A 20723-nucleotide genomic window follows, 5' to 3' on the forward strand; every position below is an offset into this window, starting at 1 on the left:
ATTTTCTATGTCTTGAAGATTTTACTAGAACTCACTGAGAAAAAGCTACACGAGCTTCTACCTGTCCTGCTCACCTTAATTCTTACTTCATAACGCCTTTCACTGGTGGACTTTGTAGTGCTTGCTAGATTGCTTGGACAGACAATTGCCTTGCTAGCACCAGTATCCAAGAGAGTAGAATATCTTTGTCAAATGCCTTCTCATAACTTGGCCAAATGGAAACAAAAGAAAATATCCTGACAAAAGAAAAGGCATTCAGCTGGGTTCAGCTGCCTTTCCAGAATAGCAAAGATCTTGCCTAGTTCTGTGTTCTGTATGCCTGTCCAGTACAGATGTCTTAATGACTTAGGTCATCCTAGTGGCATTAGAGGGGGCTGTGTGTGATGAGGTAAACAGTTCTAAGCTTCGGATAACAGCAAAGGGATTTTTATTTCAAATATAGGAAACCCACGCCACCTAAAAAAGAATAAAATATTACCCAGCGTAAAGACATACCATCATGTCTTTGCATCAGCCTTTGCCATCATCAGAGCATCTGATGCCACTGCATGATCAATAGTGGCCTGTGTAGTCCTTTGAGTTATCACATTATATGCCTTCTATTTGGGATTTATTTATTCCATGAGACTGAACTGTTGTTGCTATGACCCAATCAGTCCTAGAAACTGTAGTTGTTTGCAATCAGTTTCTGAAGTCTCCCCAGTTCAGTATCCCTTTCCAGGGACCCCTCTAAGGACAATATGTCATGTTAAGAAGTACCAGGATTTCTAAATGCTGAAACTGGGACAAAAAGTCTTGAGTTCCTGCAGGAAAACAATCGGTGTCTTCTAATTTTCTGTTTCCTAAATTCTGGGAGGTTGGGTTCTATTATTTACGTGAGGCAATGGAATATGTTCATCTCTTCTTTCCATTTCAGAATTGCGACTGTTCTTCATAATCCTAATTCTAGGATTCTAGAAGCAATGTCCTCTGCATGTATTATTATTTTACTACTGTTAGTTGTAATTATTTGGCCTGAGGCCATTCATAAAACTCAAAGTTGCTGATGACTTGTTTTCTAGGAAAGACACTTGATACCTTTTGAAATTCATCTATCTATTTAAAACCTGCCTTAGAACACTGGTGCGACCTTGTTTTTGCTTCCTAGATTACAAGGTTTGCTGCATGCAACTTGGTATAAAATTTCCTGCTTTTTCTGTGCGGGTTTTGTTGAAATCTCTGTAACTAGAGCAAACAGCAATTATATCTGTAAGCATGTCATCCTTGAATTGGTAGAGGGACCCTCTGGAGTAACCAATGGAAATGCTGTTCTCTGTTCTGTTGCCTTCAAAAAATGCAGGTGACTATAATTGGTTAATTAAGGACAATAGAGTAAGACGTTTTTCTCAAGTAGAGCAACTAATCCCAGAATCCTTTGTCACCAAAGCGGGGATGGGGGGAATGCCCAAAGCCCTTTGACCAAGCCGGACCAAGGTGGAAAGATCCTGCCTGGGAGTTTTGTGGTGCCAAGCCTACGAGGCCATTGGGACTTCCTGGCCCACGAGTTCTGAGGCAGCTTAGGAAACTCTGGCAAGATGTAGCTAGACGGGTTCTGCCAGCACAAGGGTTGATGAGACAACTTGGCTTCTTAAATCTTTTTGTTCCACCTCTCATTGGGTTCTCTTCCTAGCCAGATGCAATGTTAGAGCAGCGTGACTAAATCCTTTAGCTCTGTAATGTTCATTGTGTGGATCCAGTTGGCTGGAATTACTGGTGACAATTTACTTCTCGGAAGCACAAAATATTCTACTCCACAATGGAAAGACTTGCTGGGCAGATTCATACCACTGAAATGTAAACATTTCAAGATTTGATCAATAGCAATATATCTCTTCTTCTGAGCACAGATCACAGCAGGCTGGCCTGTCCTCTCTTTTTTAAAAAGGTCTGGGTTCTGTAGGAGTTCTTCAGAAATCACGTAAATGCTATTTCAACTCCCTCCCCCTCAATCAGAGTATTAAAAGGAAACAGATATCCAAAGGGTCACATGAGAAAACCTTCCCTATGCAGAAAACTCCTGCTTACTGTATTGTATTTTGTCTTCCCTTAAAGGAGTTTGTTTTGGTAGCAGTTAGGTGGTCAGGAAGCCATAGGAGGTACACATCATAGATGGGGAGAGCTTTTGTATGAGCTCTTTAATAAAGCCAAGGTGAAAAGTCATCCTAATTTTTATGTAATGTATTTTCTCATTTTTACTTAAATTAGGTTATTCACCTGTTTGTATTTCCCTTAAAACATTATTTAAGTACTTGTAACGCTACAACACATATGCTGTACACATGTCTTAGTTCTCATTCTGCATTGCTGAGATTAAACCAGTTAAGGTATGCCCTCAGGTTGCACATTTTCTGTAGAGAGAGGTTTAAAGAGCAGACCTTCTTACAAGGGGTATTTCTAACTAGGTTTCTGCTAACCAGATCAAGCTGTATTGTGATTTGGCAAAAGCCAGACTCGCTCGTATGAGTGACAACATGTTTTTCTAGGGCACAAGCAGCCATTGCTGCTGCTTTGAGAAATGTTCTCACAATAGAAAAGCAGATATTTAGTACATGAACAGCATATGTATTTGCTCAGTATTGCTCAATAGTGAAAGTGTCCTGTTCTTATTTTAGTAGGTTTGTTTGAAAAGGACTCTGAGGGGGACAAAAGGAGTCATCGAATCCACTTCAATTTTTTTTAATTCTCTGGAATACATGTTGGTAGAGTCTTCACTGATAAGTGAAGATAATTCATTAGCTTAGCTTAAGTTTTACAGTCTAACTTGTGGATACATAAGCTGTATATGGCGCTCTGTTCAGATATGCAATTGATTTACTGATTTATATGAGTCCTTAAGCTCAGTTTGAATTGTGAGTCATTAATTCAACAGTGAAGGATAATGATTAAGCAGGTGATCTTTTGACAACATAATTGGGAAGAGGTTCTGAGAGGAAAAATGAAATTAGGTGAATGGTCTGATAGTAGAGACTAAATTGCATTTCAACACACTGCAGGTGTGATCTGAAAGAAGTTGTTTCAGTTAGCTCAGTGCCTTCCTGGTATTCTTTCAAAATGATGGATTGTAGTATGCTATAGTCAATGAAATGACATCAGCAGATTCAGAAATATTTAACAGTATGTGTAAAGAAGTCTTCTTTGGACAAAAGAAATTTGTCAGTATGACACATGCAACTTTTGTTCCCTAGTCTGTCTTGAAAGCTGCTTGTGAGGAATTCATGATACTGATGGCAGATTGTAATAAGTGAAGTTTGCTTTTTTTTTTTTCCCCTGCTTTTCTTAGCTTGCTCAGGAAAATACGTTTGAACAGTAAATAATAACTTGGTTGGTACGTATAATCCATATAGCCTCTCGACTGGAGGCTCTCCTGCTTCAAATGGACTTCAACTGTGTCAGCTGCTAAGGGATTTGAATGACTGAGGAGTTCCTCTTGGAACCCTTATGTTTCATTTAGGAAGTCTGAGGTATATGTGATGGCCTGGTTTTCTCACAGTTTCAAGAAAAAGAGGGAAGACAGGGCTTTAGAAAGCTCACCCTGGATATGGGAGAACTACACTACAAAATGGCCTGACCACTGTTCATAGCAAGTGATGCTACTGCTTCCAAGTAGTGAGAAAGCTATGAAAGTTGATAAAGCAATTTATCACGTTGAAAGCTTTTCTGATTAAGATTTAGCAGCTGCAATGATTCTGTATATTGAAAAGGAGGCATTTCAAAGAAAGATACCATAAAGACTCTGGCTTTAAATGTTTCCCTAACTTTTAAGACCCATCTCCTATCTCAATGGCACTGGCATCTTCTAGTAGTATAGTGTCACTTACAAGCACTCATGCAGCGTTTGACTGGCTTGAAATACGTGCCCTTTGCACCAGGCAGCTCAATCTCTGCATGGTTCAGACTGCCACCATATGAGATCAAATACTGCATCGCTGAAGCCTTTCTGCACTTCGCAAATGTGACCCCTGCTGTGTGAGGAATGCTAAGTTTCCTCTTCCTTTAAAGGAAAAGAGGCCCTACCTAACTGAGTTTGTCCATCCAAGTTTCCATGGTTTCTCACATAAGAAAGAGGTCATCACTGGTGGGATGAGATATAACTGATCTGAGATGAATCCACTTCATAGTATCCCAAAAAATTCCTTCTGTACTCTACCAAGTCTTTGTCTTCAGCTTTTTTTTCTTATTGAGGCTCTGTGGATTCCTAACTGTTTATGCCAGGTGCCTGCATAACTCACAGGACCACAGATGACGTAAACATGCATAAGTGTAATAAATCTAATTTCTTTTATCTACTGTGCATGGATTGGTCTATGTTCTGTCTTTAAACTAGCAGTGATGAAGGATTGTTTTTTATTTCCTTATGTATAAAGCAGATTTTACATTGCTGTATGAAAAACTACTTGCTTGCTTTGTATTGCCAAATGTAGTGTGCTCATTTTATCTTGGTCTTATTCATCTGACCTCTCTCCACAGTCATGGAATGTACTTCTGTTAAATAGTTTGGTTTATACTTCTGTAATGCCTCACGTAAGAAAATTTGTTCTTCCCACCCACTCAGAGTTGTCCAGCTCACTATAGACCTTGGACAAGTCTCTTCATTTCTGCATTCTCTATCTATAAAATAGGAATAATCATGATGCATTGCTTTTGACTGGTAAAATGCTTTGAACTTCTCAGGAAGAATGGGTTGTAAAAGAGTCGAAGCGTTCCTTCCTTGTTCCATGAGCAATAAATCAGAGACTGCCATCCAGCCGGGTTACTTACTATATATACACTTTTCAGGAATCCTTCCAGAATCCCTCTGTTTCCCCGCTATTGTGTTTCAAGAAACGTGCAACTCATCTAGATTAGGCAATTGGGAAGCATCCCTTTCCATAGGCTGTTAACACCACTTCTGCAAAAGAAACCTGTATGAGAATTTTTCTCTCCAGGGGAAATTACTGTGATACTTCTACCAAAGCATCTTTCTTTCAGAGCACAGATTTGCTTAGCTAGCTCTGGGTGACTATTTTTTGTTGGAATAGCTAGTAGTTTCTAGTGTGCCTACAGTCTATGGGAGTTTTTAAGTCTGTTCTTAACATATCCCTGCTGTGACTCTGAAGTCAGTGGGAGTCTTTCCAGAAGCCTTCTATGGTTGGCTTGTTGAGATAGTGACCAGTAAGTAGTCTGAATACAAAAGATGTAAAGCAGAACTGATCTTAACCATGATGTGTTTTCTTATGTGTATGTTAAGGAGATCACTAGGTTTATTAGTGTTGGAGGGGCAGGATTGTTTTGGGAGGGTTTATAAATGCAAATATTTTGGTTGTTTTTTCTCCCTGTTACATGATTCAGAAAAATCTGAATTTTAAGAGATTTCTTTTTCTGTACCTTGCTTTCATTTGTATGAAACAATAATTTGGCATATAATAGTCTGGATTCCATTTTGGCTTTGTTTTATTCAGAGAAGCATTTTTAGTGGCCACGTTTGCTTACCTAGGTTTTACTTGAGAGGTGAAACTTTCTAAGCTGGGCAAGAAGCTATGAAAGCTCAAAGCTAATGGTGGTGTTTGCATTAGACAAGACACAGTTCAGTGACATGCAGTGTGCACCTTCATTGTCTGAACGTTAGCAAGCAAAATTGACACCATATGTGCCCAACTGTAATTGCTCCAAGAGGGGAAAAGAGAAACATGTCAGAACATTTGAGTAACACCTAATTCAGCCCATGGTTATAAATAAAGCTGATGGTTGCTTAAAAACAAAAGTAGGAAAATATTATGGTTATATTATTCCTCAACAGCGCTTCCTACATAGGTGAACTTTATTACAGAGACAGCACAAGTGAAAAGAAACATATAACAACTTTTTATGGTATTTTTACGTTATTTTATTTTTTTCGCAGTAAATAAAGTGGTTATGAGGCTCCAAGGAAAACGGCCCAGATGTTAGTGAGTTGTATGAAATTTAGTGGAAACAAGCTGTAAAAAACATAGTCATAAAACAGCCTGTCAATGCCACACATCTGGACAATGCAGCTGTATGTTCCCGCTGCTGTCATCACCCTAAGAAAACTCAATAGCCTTATTTCACCCCAATTAGGCTGCATACCAACAGAATCAGAATTACACAGGGAGGGGGTATATTTTCACCAAGACAGACCCTCTCTAATTCCCTTCGAGGAGTTTTTATCTTTCATTCAGGGCTAGTGCCTCAGACACTAGTCACTTTGTAAACAGTACTCCAAACTACTCCCCTTGATTTGCTATCTGGTAAATGCTTTTTAATTTATTACTTTATAATAACTAGTTGCTTAATGTTGCTTCTTTGTTTGAAACCTAAAAAAAATGACATTTTACTGTGAGAACTGTGTGTCTGTTGACCTTTATATAAATCATAGAAGTTTTCTCCATTCTAGTTTTATCTCATACTATAGCAGATATAACTTCATTTGATGTCTTAGGAACCAAAGAATAGCTATGCATCTTACTGATGTGTTGTTTTTCTGAAAGGGTGGCCATTTTGACCCACACATTGTACAATGTGCGATAGCACTTCCTCATTTCAGCATGCAAAATATGTGTCAAATGCAATATTAAAACTATACAAGTAATAGTTATTTTGGGGGGGGGGGGTTGTCTCTGCAGGTGATAGAAGTAGCCAAAGCCATTCTGGACAGTGGTGAAGAAATACCTGTAACACTAACTGGAAAGCTGTTGAAATTTCAACTGCTTTGTCTCAAACAGAAGGACCTTCAGAGGAGAGAAGCTGAAAAGAAGGTACTATAGTATGCCTTATGGAGGACGCTTAATTAACTTTATGAAGACACTTCTATTCTAGTGCTGTTTCCATAAATTCAGCTTTCTCCTCATGCTTAGCTTCCTAGATCTGTTACTGAAGAGAAATGTAAATAGACATTTATCCTTTTAACTTAATTAGATTTTGGGGAAGAAGCTTGCAATTACTCAAATGCAGGTGAGACAAGGGAAAAAAAGAAAAGAAAAAATATTGTGGCAGAGCTCTTTGCTAGAGTGAGAAGTAGTAATGTCTTAGCTGAGTCTTAGGACCAATAGAAAATAGAGCTAGGAACTGGCTTCATCTGAGCGTATCTCTGCTGAAGTAAAGGTAGGAGAGTTTATTACTTGAAAGGTATCAAAGTTAGATGCAGAGCAGCACTATGAAGAAGTTACTATCATGAATCGCCTCTCTGGAGGAAATTTGGAGAAGTTATCTGTTCCATCCTCCAGCACTAAGGCAGGATAAAATTTACATTAACTATTCCTGGCAGAGGTTTGTTGAACCTCTTCTTAAAACCTTCCACTGCTATGCTTTTGCTTTTCTACAGCAATCAGTATTACTGCTCAACTATCTCTGCAATGTACCCATTTGGAAAAGGTTTGTAACCTTACCAACCCCGCTCTGATTTAAACCCATTACTGCTTCACTTCTCATTGTGTATAGGGACAACAGTTCTTACCCTCCATTCTGCAGAAATCTATTACATATTTAACTAAACAAACCCAAATATGTGTCATGGTTTCTAGTTTTTGATTATGCTTGTTCCTTTCCTCTGAACTCTTTCCAAATAGTTCATATCTTGAAGTCTGCTTCTCAGAATTGGGTACCACATTTCCCAGTGTTCCCAAAACTCGCTTCCACATATTCTCAAGATGGTCACTACTAGCTCCAAGATTGCCTCAGACAGATTGCTTACGTGTTCCAGGAGGAATTTCACAAAGCTTGCACAGAATCACAGTCAGATCTGACCTTTTAATTGCTTTTTAACATCTGTAATTTAAAAAAAAATTGTCAGATGTACATATCAACAGCTTACTGAACAATTGATCTTTGCTATAGTCCTTTTCCAGCAAGTGTTCACGCAGCTGAAGACCATTATCAGAAAGTCATGTAATTGCTGCAATAGTTTACCCTGTTAATTGATCAAAAACTATAATGTAAAATGTGATGACGTGGAGACTTAAGCAGTCTATGCATGTAAAAGATGCAAGAAGAAAATGGTTTCATGGATTTTGTGTAGTTGAAAAGTCTGTAAGTCTCTTTATCGATAATTCTATTTGTGGGAATAATTGGTGGATGAAGTATAGCACACAAGTACAAGAACATGAAATGCTAGGTGATAAATTAAAGTTGTGTCCTGTTCCGATAGAAGACAATTGCAAAATTGGTTAGCAAATGATAATATAAGATAAAAATAAATGAAGAATCTGAGGAAAAAAACCAACACGTTTTCAATCTGAAGAGAAATTGAGAGGGTGAAGCTATAGAACAGATTTTTTTATAGTGAATGGAGAAAAAATGGCTTTACTCTTAGGTATCAGTCAATGCTGATAAGTAAACTGTAAAACAAGAATTTGAAGTTTAAAGATTAGGCACTTCAATATTAAAAGGGAGCCTTTAGCTTTGATTTGGCAAGATTACTCCTGTAAAAATAATTTTATTTCCCTGGAGAATCTGAGGATAGTCGGTATTGAAGGTTGAAGAATCTCTGGAACTTACAATTTCTTCTTTGTTTTAGCCAAGCAATCTGGACAAAGTTGTCACCTCCTCTGGATTATATCTATATCAAAGCGTGACAGGCAAACATGAGAGCAGCAGTTGAAGGACAAAAACAGAGTCAAGAATTTGGAGGGCTCCTGGCTATGAGGATGCTCTGTAGTACAGAATGGGCAGAAACTGGCTTTAAATTTAGAATTCTAGCTCTAAATTGTCTGCCATAAAATTTTTAATCCTTTCCAACTAGGTTGTACAGCACATGTTCCATTGCCAACAACTCGGGGGTTGAAATCAGATTTTACAGTTCTCAGAAAGCCAACATAACTGGTGTCTATTCTAAAAAACAATGGACAGTTAATAGAATGGAATGGCAGAAGAAAAACAGCAAGTGAATAAACAAAAATAAACCATTACGAAATTTCTGTACTTCATTAGGAGCAGAAGCTTGTCATAAATTGACAGGAGTATGCGTTTAAATTAGTATGCAGAAGAGACGAAGTGTCTCAATTAGAAAACTGTTTGAGGTAGTAAGATTCTGTGATATGAAGCTTAAAATAACAAAATTACAGAATGTAAAGCTAATAGAAGATTAGAAACTCCACAAAACACCGCACCTTATACAGAAGGAGAAATATGACATTGAGAGGAAAAGGAAAGAGTCCTAGAAAGGAGAGGCTTTAACTTCCTGAGATATTAAGGTCAGCTAGTGTTCTTTGTTGGAATCTTGGCAAGTTCAGGAATGTCTCTGCTTATTTGAGATTAATTACATAAAATGATGCAGATGCAATAGATAAAGCTGATTGTGAACTTTGTAGCCTGATGATTGTATCATCTGTTTTGATGTGTTCATCAGCTTAGAATTCAAAGTAGTACTATCAAAAACTTTGGTTTGAAATGTCCAAAGTGGAATAAATTTGAAAGAAAATAATGAAAGCATTGAGATCCCCCATTTCACAGCACAAATAGTTTCAAGAATCTCTTGAAAGCATTCCTAAATTTTACAGAAAGGGAATGTGTAAAGAAGGGAAAAGCAGGAAAAGATTTTCTGCTTTGGTTTTGAATTTGAACTAATCACAACTTCTACAGCTGGAAAGTCTGCTTTTCCAGCTGGATTTAGGGAAAGCAACTGTGTAGAGTCAACTGCCCTATCTCATTTGCATGGAGAGCTTTTCTCATTGCTTTAATAGCCTTTAAAGTGACACCACCAGGATGGTAACAGTAAGTTAAGTTAATATCATTTTATTGTATTTAATTTAGCATTACAATCCTTAAATGTCATTCTTGCATAGTTAATGCATAGTACTGCTGCTGGGTAGAAATAAGGTGGAAGCTTTCTTGCTCTTATAGCAACTTGCTTTACCTTAATATATTTTGGATTATTTTAATTTTAGACTGGCTCTGAGCTTTCTGGATTTATAGCGTGAGGCTTTGGGATACTTACAAAATCTTTTTTCATTCTTTACTCTTAAATTGCTGAGCAGAACTTAATGTAGGTGGTTTTGTTTGAAAATAATGAGAATGGCTGAGTAATATCCTGTGTGAAATGAGCACAAGACTCTTGGTTCTGGTTTATAGTAGACAGATATTTACATCAAAGAAAAATACTGCTGGTACCATTTTACACCATACTCAAGAGTGTTAACAGAGGTGCTAAAGACTTAACAGAAATTGAATTTTTGTCTTATTTCCCTTTAGTCCAAGGGAAGGTTTCTGGCTGATGCAAGTGCTGTAGTGGCAGTAACCAAAGCACAGTGATTCTTTACTCGTCTTTTTTACCAGAATGCATTTCATTAGTTTTGTAGGTATAATGTCTACCTACTTCTCACAGTTCCTTTTTAATGTGAAGTCTTAACACTATGATTTAGTAAGACTATAATAAACTGAATGGTGTGTTTGAGAAGGATAAAGCAGAGTGTTCAAGACATCAACATTATACTGGCTGAGAGGGAAAAGTATGCAAATAAAAAATTTGAATCACTAATATTTTACAGCAGTCCGCCCTTTGTTCTGCAGAAAGGCTATGATAAGAACTTAGTTTTTTCATCTTGTCAGGCAGAAGAGGAGCAACAGAAGGAAAAAGATGGAGGGAAAGAGAAAACTAAACCTCCTGGCAAGAAGGAGAACCTCCCTAGCGCCAAGACAGCTGAGAAAGAAAGAAAAGGAAAAAAGACAGACATAGGCCCTCTAGCACCAGTCACTGTTAAAAAGGACACCCAATTGAAGCGACGAGGAGTAGTAGAAGAGGAAGACAAATACATTGGTATGTAAAAAATGTAGATATATTCCTGATAAACTTGCTAGAAATCTTGGAACCTAGCTTCTGAGTGCTTTGTTTTGTTCTATGTTGAAAAGTCAAGATCTATGTGGCAATATTAAAGCATTGTCACTTTTCATTTGAAGAGGGCACTGTGTTCTGCTCAGTATTAGGATAGATTGTGCAGTCTAAGAAATAAAATACAGATGAGGTATATGTAGCATGTTGACATCAAAATGTTTTAGCATGTGTAAGACTAAAAGAAAGTGGCTAAACAAATCCTACAGAAAACCTTTCTTACAGAAAGATTTTGGAATAACTAAATGCATTTGTGTCAGTATCCAAAGGTGGCTTTCTCCTTGTATTTATAAAGTATGACAGAGCTGTCTACCATTGTCTGGGGATGAAGCCAGGTTCTGTACAAAGGGCAATGTGATTTCATTTGCTGTAAAAACATCTGGATAGAACTGAGACCTGAAGAAACCTACTGCAGAAATGAGCTATACGAGGTAAAGAATAATATACGAACTAGTGCCGAGAAAATCTTTATTCGTAATACATAGCACCCATGGTTACAAATTTCACTAGAACAAAAAATATCAGAGAAAATGCATAGCTCTCCTCATTAGATCACAGTTATATTTAATTTGGACCATAATATGTTTGAGCTGCATCAGCATAAACAGGATCTCTGCTGCTGCAGAAGCACTTGCTGATTTTTGGTTGCATTATGTGTACCTGCTATTCCCTAGTTGAACTGCTGCAGGCTTTCCTCTCTCTTTCATCAGACCTTCATCTGCATCTCATTCAAGATCAGTGGCACTCTTCAAACACCAAAAAGCATCGGTCCAGGTGTTTAGAGCAAGTCTGAATCTTAACAAAGCTGACGAAACTACGCAAGAACAGAACGGTAGCTATGTGTACATAGCTCCTCATTTTTTCAGATAAGGCTTGGCTATAACATTCTTTTGATGATTTTAAGGTTTTTCAGGGCATGAAAGGAGAAGTGTTCAAAGAAACATTCATGCGTTTAAGAATCCAAGCTGAAGTCATGTAGAGAACTTATGCCATCTTACTAGAATTGGTACAGAACGTGCAGTACAGAGTGGCTTTGGGTGGGTACTAACATGCTTCCACTAGGCCCTACAGAAACAACTTTACCAACTCCAAAATTTTTGCTCCCTACTGCCCTGACGGATGGGTGGAAAACATCAGGTACCTGTATAAGATATCTATGGTTTGCTGCCTTGTTAGTCACAGTTAATGAGAAGACAAAGTAAGGAAAATACAAATTGCCTCCAAAAAGTAACAGCCATGAAAACTCTCCTTGTTTAGTATGCTTAGTACCTTTATATTATGAACTACTAGCACTGCTGTTAAACTATGATTTTATTCACTGGGATTTGTCTCATTAGTCCCAAAGATATTTACAAAATAGCAATAGTTGCAGATTGCCTCAAAGGAGAAGTCGTTGAGGTATTTTGTGCTTGGTCACATGTGCTGTATTTAATTTTACAGTCATGACTGTACTGAGCTGAAGCCATTCTGAACAATTCACCTCATTCGTTGTCCATCCACACAGTTGGGCTTAATAATATACAAATTGATTGTGACTCATACAAAAAAAATTGTATTCAATGGATTGATTTCCACTCTGAAGACAATAAGGATCTACCTAACAATGGAAAAGGTGTTCTGACCTTGCTACTTCCTTTAGTTGTGCTGAGGAAGACAGTGAGGAGGAACCTATAGCCCTGAGAAGAACCACCTCTCAAACCCTTCACTCGCGGCTACAGGAAAAACATAACTGTTGTTTTATAGAGAGGTCATTGTTTCTTCATTCTTCCTGACAGTTCCACCTAGAAGTGCATACCAAGAGAAAACTGAGTCAAGTATTGCCAAAACTTCTGGAGACCATTCTAAATGAACATTAAGTGTGGTGAAACAACTGTGCCAGGATTTTCTGTTTTTCCTCGAGAACATGGCAATTAAGGTTCTCAAGAACCTGATGCTAAAGCTTTGTTTTGTGTCTTGGGACAAAGTGGTGCCAGCTCCATTTCTCAGTTTCAAGAAATGTAGATCTACTAAACTTTTCTAGCAAGAATGTTGTACTTTACTTTAAAAATCTTCATGCATATTCTATATTTTACAAGAGTCTGAGCAGAAGACATGAAGAACCTTGGATGATCCTTAAAGTTGATACAGTGAAAATGTTTTTCAGCACTCTTGGCCACTCTTAATAGAATCATTTAGGTTGGAAAAGACCTTTAAGATGATCAAATCCAACCATTATCCTAACACTGCCAAGTCCACCACTAAACCATGTCCCTAAGTGCCACATCTACACGTCTTTTAAATACCCCCAGGGATGGTGACTCAACTACTTCCCTGGGCAGCCTGTTCCAATGCTTGACAACCCTTTTGCTGAATAAATTTTTCCTGATATCCAATCTAAACCTCCTCTGTTTATATTTGTTTTAATATAGCTGTATCAAGCAAAAAAAAACCCAAAAGAGAAAAATGCCACAATTTCTACTCGACAGTAGTCTGAGCTATTGCTTATATAAGACCATGACTTGAACTCAAAGACAATCTGTATCTGTTTCTGGTAGCTAACAGTCATTTTATCATTCATCCCTATCACATTATCACCTTTCTGCAATTGAATATTTCTGCTTTTGAGTAATCTTGAGATTACTTGCATTGATGTCTTTCATCATTTGAGTATGAACTAGTCACTGATTATTAGAACTGACTGATTATTATCAACTTATGATAATTAGCATGACTGTTGAATGGCAGGCAGTCTTCAGCATGTATGCATTGGAGTTTTTGGATCTCTGTAAGTCACTATGCAGAGACATCTGTCTTTTTTGTTAGAAATCATTAATGCTCAGTAATTGTATGTGCTCATGCTTTTTCTTCCTGCAGTAACTGAGGCATCAAAATATGTAGTTCGGTTTCAGTACTAGCAGTGATATAATGGACTAGTTTTCTTCTGGTTTTGATTTTGCTTTATGCAATGTATGTACTGGACTGTGGTGGCTGCTTCCTCAGTCAGTCTCTCTTCAAATTCCTAAGTTCTTTCGTGTTTACCTAATGTTACAAGAAGAGGAGAGACAACCATGTTGGCAACCTGCTGCTCCAGGCAGATGTCAGTGCCAAGCTACCTTTTTTTCTGCCCTTTTTTTCTCTCTTGGATGAATGAGTTCCGTGACCTGAGGAGTGGCTAAAGGACTTTTAAGTGTGTTGTGTTAGTAGGCATAAGAAAGAATCTTAATGCTAAATAGAACATAAAACTGTGGGGATTTTGTTAGTGCAGGATAGTCTGCACTAATTGTATGTGTCCATAGTCAATGGAGAAATACAGGAGCTTCAGCAGGCAGTTTCTGTTGTCTTAGGATAAATAACCATGCTGGATGAACTAAATCACCTGATACCTGTCTGAATACCTGTATTTCTCCATGGGCCATAAAGGGAATCTGCGCAATTAACTTAGACTAGAGTCAAGCTTCTAAAGGGCTCATTTTTACTTACATAATGCTTAACCTTTTGCTTTGGTACTGAAAGGTTACTATGCATATTTCTACAGAATTAGTAAGCCCAAACAGAGCAGGCACACAATAAAACTCCTCATCTGCACTTTAGGATGAATTTGGATGTGCCCTTTGCCATCTGAAAGGACTAGTGTGAGCTGGTATTACCAACTGATGAGGATTTTGACAGGGAGTCCATCTAGCAAACATGAAACTGTTGGGCAGGGAGCAGTCAGCAGTGAGTCAGCTCATACCTGCAGCTAATCCTTCAGAATTATTACAGCTCATGTAATCTGTTATCTAAGATGCAGTAACTTACTCTGTGTGTGCTCCGTGGTCAGCTTTATGCAGGATGAAATAGGATAGTTTAAACTACCATTAGAGCATGTGAGTATGTCCTGACACTAAATTCCTCGAGAAGCAATTACAGAAATGCTGCTACAGCTAGCATTCTGGTTATAATCAGCTTCTCCAGTTTTTCTCCTGGTGCTTCTCCAAACAATTATTACTTCTGACTTCTATTCTTCCTGCTGAGTTCTAGGTGGTTTGCTACAGAAGACTTCAGTCTAATGCACATAATATTTTGAAACTTATATGTAATTATCCCAATGAGGTTATAAAAGAATTTTTTCTCTGACCTTAATTTGCATTATCCCTATATAGTCAAGAAAAAATGGATTTTGTTAAGCTGTTGAATGTCCTTGCTCTAATGTAGTTTTGTTGTGTTTTGAACAGATGATGAACCAGATGATGGTGCCCATCATTACTTTATAATTTTGGATTTCCACAACCCTCAGCTGTTGCCTGTGATGTCCGAGCTTGGGATTAACATTTCAAGTGTAATTAGAATTTCTTCTGAGAATTATAAGCCATTGCAGACATACTTGGAAGAAACTAAACTTCAGGGAGAATCTTTACTTTCACCTGAAGGTAATCTGGTCATAAGAACAAAATTTGTGTAGAAAGCAGACTATTTTATATCCAAGTAAAACTCTTCCTGCTGTGTTTTTCTCCCTCTCCCTGCCTTGTGTTTGTGCATACTACCTGTGAGCAGCTGTGTTTGCCAGTGCAAAAATGGTACTGCCATTGTTTGGTCACCAAACAAAATGGTTTGCCAGTGCAAAAACTTGCCTCAGCTGGACAGTAGAAAGAGGGACTGACTAAGCAGGCGGTGGTTGCAGCCACCGAAGAACATCATTTTATCAAATGTGTACTTCTATGAATCGTTAGCCAGGAAGGTGTGTTGCTAAGTAAACTTGGCTTATTTGGTAATTTCAAGGGAAGTGCACAGTTGGCTATTTTGGGACTGTGGCCCCAGCCGGAGAAGAATATGCCACAGAGTGACAACCTGTAATTGTACTCAGGTGTCCTCAGGCTGTAACACCTCTCTTGAACTGGGATCCTGGTGAACAGCAAGCTAAATATGAGTCATCAATGAAGGCTAACCATACTGAGCTGTGGTAACATAGCCAGTAGATCAAGGGAAGCGGTCATTCCCTGTTGCTTGGCTCTCATGAGAACAGAGTTCTGGGCTCTACAGTACAAGAAAGATACTCAGAAACTTGATTGAGTCCAGCAGACAGCCACCCTCTGAGGAGTGGCTGAAGGACCTTGGCTTGCTTGATCTGGAGAAGAGAAGGCTTACGGAGCACCTAATAGCATCCTTCTAACACCTCTGAGAAGGTTACTAAGAACACAAGGCAAGACTTTTCGTTGAGGTACATAGAAGAAGAAAAAGCAGTTGTGATCACGAACAGCCTTTGGAAATCCCAGGCCCCAGAGACAAAGGGAAAGCCTGGAGCAAGGAATTCCACCACTACCCTTGGTGGAAGAGGATCAGGTCAGGGAATACTTAAGCAAACTGGACATATGTAAGTCCATGGGACCTGCTGGGATGCACTCACAAATACTGAGGGAGCTGGCTGTGATGCCACTGCGAGGCCACTCTCAATAGCTTTTGAACAATCATGGCAATTGGAAAAGGTACCTGAGGACTAGAGGAAAGCAAGTGTCACTCCTGTCTTCAGAAATGGCTGGCTCTAGGTGACCCTGCTTGAGCAGTGGGGTTGGACCAGATGACCCCCAGAGGTCCCTTTCAACATCAACCATTCTGTGATTCTGTAATTGGAACAGAAGAATCTGGCAAGATATAAGGGGATGGGGGGAAATTACCCCAAAGGCAGTCAAGCATTGCAACAGGTTGCCTGTAGAGGTTGTGGCATCTCTGTCTTTAGAGGTTTTCAAGACTGAGCTGGATAAAGCCCTGAGCCTGGTGTCTGAATTTCCTGTTGACCATGCTTTGAGCAGGAGATTGAGGTCCCTTCTGACCTGAATTATTTTAAATCTAAGTCAAAGTCTAGTGTTAAATAAGTATAAGGGAGAAAACTGAGTTAGTAGCTATAATTTTTCATACATGTGTTTTGTGACTAATAGTTATGCTTCCAGTTGTGCATATTGACTTTCTGCGATGTTCTCTGTGGTGCTGGGAAATCCCTTATGATGCATTCTGACACTGTTGAGAGATGGCATGAACAACCCAGTAAATGAGAGGAATGGTGCCCTGTACATGTTGGGCAGGAGAGAGGGTTGTGAGGGTTGGTTATGTTGGAGTGCTGAAGGACATGAGATGGGATGGTGTGACTCACTGCCATTCTGACCACTGATGAAGACAAACCATTTACCTATGAGTGTTGTCAAGGCTGAATTATTTCAGTGTGCTATTCCTTCCTTCCCGTTCGTGTTGACCAGATGAGATGCTCATATTGCCTCATGGCAAATGTTACAGGTTAGATTGTGCTGGCACTAGGGAACCTGTCCCCAAAGGTGTCAAGGTGAGCTAACATGAGTCATGTAGATTTAGCCTTTTAAGACTTAGGCAATCACAGCACCAATTGATGGACTCAAAGAAGTAATGTCATGTTTGACTTTGATGAGCAATCTTATCTTTGGGAAAAGAATGAGAGGAAAACATAATTTCCAGCTTCTTACAGTTTTGTTAGAACTTGTAAAATTTAAAGGTAATGTCTTGCTAGAAAATAGTTGAAAGTGCAGAGAGCAGAAAGCATGGGTTTGTTTATTTTCATTTTATTTACAACACCTGCTGGGGGTGAGGGGGCAGGGGCAGGTTTCCCCAAATACTTCCAAAGTTATATTAACTTTTCTTTGTCTTGTATGTATAATAGCAGGAAGACTTTAGTAAACTTAGATAATTATTAAGTAAAATTTGTGAGGAAACTTTTTAAAGGGGGGAAAAAATGTAAATATAGATGATAGTATCTTGTGTAAGTGGTGTTATAGGTAGTAACGCAAGTTTTCCTCATTACTAATAAAGGATAGGTTGCATAGTAAGAAAACAGCTTGGCCATACCATGCATTCTTTGTGGACCTCAGATATAAGAAAGCATTTAAGTATTAGAAATAGGTCAGGTCACTAGGAATGAGAGTATATGTTTATTATGAGCCTAGTGGCACAAAATCAGAAATGCTAGGATACAAAATGGGATGCAGGAGGAGGACCAAGGAAAATGTTTGTCTGCTGCTCAGCAGAGAGGCAGCACTGTCAGGAGGTGATCCTGGGAAGGCTGGCAGTGGTTAATGCTTTGAGGGGGCTTTTTGTACTACTTCTTGTCATGTGTGCTGTGGGGGAGTTAATCTGTTTTCACTACAAATACCACTGCAGACAGGTGATAGTTATAACTAACCACAATTAACGCTGGTAGCAGGAAGATTCAGCTTCAAATTGTAGGAGAATAGGTAAAATAACTGAGTGCTACTTAGATAAGGTAGAGAACTTTTCAGATCAGCTGATTCGGATTAACTTAAATTACAGTCTATTTAAAGATTTGCCTGCCATTCTTATTTCTATTTGAGCACTCATAAAGAGCAAGTGAGAGAGTGGAAAAAGAGCTGTGAGGAAGAGGAACACAAAGAGCCAAGGCACTGTAATCTGCTTAATTTCTGTTTCTGGAAAAGTACTGGAGCAAATAATTTATAACCACTTAAAAGAAAAATGAGGAGATGAGTAACAGCTAGTGTATGCTGTTCAAGAACAAATCATGTCAGACAAATTTAAGTTCCTTACAAAACGAAGCACTGGCCTCCTGAGCAGAGGAGTAGTCTGTGTTGTATATCTGGATTTTAATAAGGCTATTTCACATGACCCACACTGAGCAAGGTAGGTATAGATGAAAATAAATATATAGTAGGTGCAGTCTCATTCAAAAATCTTGGCCTCTGTAAAGTAACTGTTAAAGGTTTATTATCAAATAGAAGGATGCATGGAGTGGACTCAAGGGAATTTGTGCTGGGTCTGGTATTATTTGGTATTGTTGTGGGTATTGGAATAAGGGACTGTGATTCAAATGCAAAATATTCTTGACAGAATAATGAATAATAGTCTGGAAAAAAGACTATTCTGTTTAATATGGACAATATAGTATGATTATGCAAGAATAACTAAATGTACAAATAAAGGCTAGGAAACACACAGCTAGATGACAGGTTTGAAAGATAAGCTGTCATGCTGACATCACGAATGAATATAAGTCAGCAATATCACTATGCCACTAAAAAACAAATACCATCTCCAGATTATAAATGAGAATATGTCCTAAAAAATACCTGAAGTAATCTTATCATGCAAATCAACAGTGAGGTAAGACCTTCTAAGAAATGTGTGCCAATCAGAAAAATTATTAGGGATCTATAAAATTTTACCTACAAGTTAAAAAATGGAATTGCTATCCTTAAGTTTAACAAGAGAGGCTGAATGATGTACCAGAGAAATGATAGAAGTTTTCAAGTTTGTAAAAGGCTAGGACAGAAAAAGAAGAGTTTAGATTGCAGGAGAGAAAATACAATGTAGCAGGAAGAAACTTTCCACAGGTGAGGTTAGTGAAGTGCTGAAGTAGGCTGTGTAGGAATATTACTGAGTCTTTGAGGCTTTTAAGGTTATATTAAGACAAACATCTGTCAGCAGTGATACAGGTATAGTTAATTGTGCCTTGGAGCAGGTATTAACTCAAGTATTTTGTAGTTGAATGACTTACAAAATAGATCATGGTTGATCATTTCAATAATGTAGGAAGACACTTTTAGATGGGAAGACATTAACCTGTAAATGCAATTATGTTACAGTGTTTCTGTTGTTCTTAGCACGAATACACATGAATCATGGATTAGGGACCACAGCTTTTTCTTGTTCTTTTCTTTCTCAGGTGTTTGCATCCCCTAATGGCTTTCATTTTGTGAAGTTACCAAGTCAAGCACTGTTAGTACCCTTTCATATGGTTAGTTTTCTGTTCTTCTAATCACTCTAGTAGCTGTGCTACTACTAATTCAGCTTTTCTGAGAGCGAATGAGAGAACTTGGACCAATCTTTCAGCCTGAAAAAATGGAATTCATTTTTCTTCATTTCTGCTAGAAACGTGTGATTTGACACATCCTAGTGATTCTAGGATTTCTGTTTTCACAGTGGTCGTTCAAAATTGCTATGCAATATATTAGTATATACTAGATGCTTTTCTTCCACTGTTATATGATGATAACAGATTTTTTTGTTGGTGTTTTTCCAAAATCATGCAGTGTACTGCTGGGTACTGTCTCATTTCTATTACTGAAGACTTCAAGGTAATTCAGTTCTTCTGCGGGGTTATGCTAAATCTCTTCTGTATTGACAGTTTCTCCCAGCTCCTGCACCTTCTTTTGGGGTTACTCATGAAAACTTTAATTCATTCTGAGAGGGTTTACATAGAAAATGTACTTGAGGAAAGAAAAGTCTTGGGATTGCAGGCAAAAGAATGAAGAGGGGAGGCAGTAGTCAAGGGCAGAGCATCTAATGATTGATCCTGGCAAGCCGTGATGTTTCTGTGAAAGGGGAAGCCTAAGTGTCATACACATTTTTGTGTGTTTTTTATTATTAAACTATGGGGCAGAGTTAGTAAAATGTTATTATTCTTCTATTGTAAAACAGGAATGTCTAGCTACAACATTATTAGCACGGTGTCGTTCACCTTTCATTCAAAAAGGCAAAGAGATTAATCCATTGACTGAGCAGCCCTAGATGCTGTTACACTGCCGAGTTATGCTTTCAAAGCCAAGTTTGTTGGGGGAACGTTGCCACAGGTGAGGTATTGTCCTGAGTTAAAGGATATCTTTCATGAGCAGATGAAAAACAAAGAGAAAGGGTGGTCCCATGACTGAGATGAGCTGCTAGGAGCATAGAACAGTTTAAGATCAAGAGACCATTTAGGCCAGTGATCTGTCTCCAGAAGTGCTCATCAACTAATGCCAAGGAAGACTAAAGGAAAGAAATGGAAGGAAAAGAGTGATAGGTAAAGCATGTATGAAACTTTTCAACGCATATATCACCTAGCCACCAGTTATTAAGTCAGCGGATTTTCCTGATC

The 20723-nt window shown here is 38.4% G+C and overlaps 1 protein-coding gene across 2 annotated transcripts in view; it reads left to right on the plus strand.

Moving 5' to 3' along the window:
- SPAG17 (sperm associated antigen 17) overlaps positions 1-20723 on the plus strand; it is a 112486-nt gene that overhangs the window by 17572 nt on the left and 74191 nt on the right. For both annotated transcript variants that reach the window (XM_041124752.1, XM_030020378.1), the window contains exons 4-6: positions 6660-6791; positions 10579-10786; positions 15052-15246. In XM_041124752.1, the coding sequence (XP_040980686.1) occupies positions 6660-6791; positions 10579-10786; positions 15052-15246 (535 nt within the window). The remainder of the gene's footprint in view (positions 1-6659; positions 6792-10578; positions 10787-15051; positions 15247-20723) is intronic.

This window comes from Aquila chrysaetos, chromosome 7 (assembly GCF_900496995.4).
Source record: "Aquila chrysaetos chrysaetos chromosome 7, bAquChr1.4, whole genome shotgun sequence".
NCBI lineage: Eukaryota > Metazoa > Chordata > Aves > Accipitriformes > Accipitridae > Aquila > Aquila chrysaetos.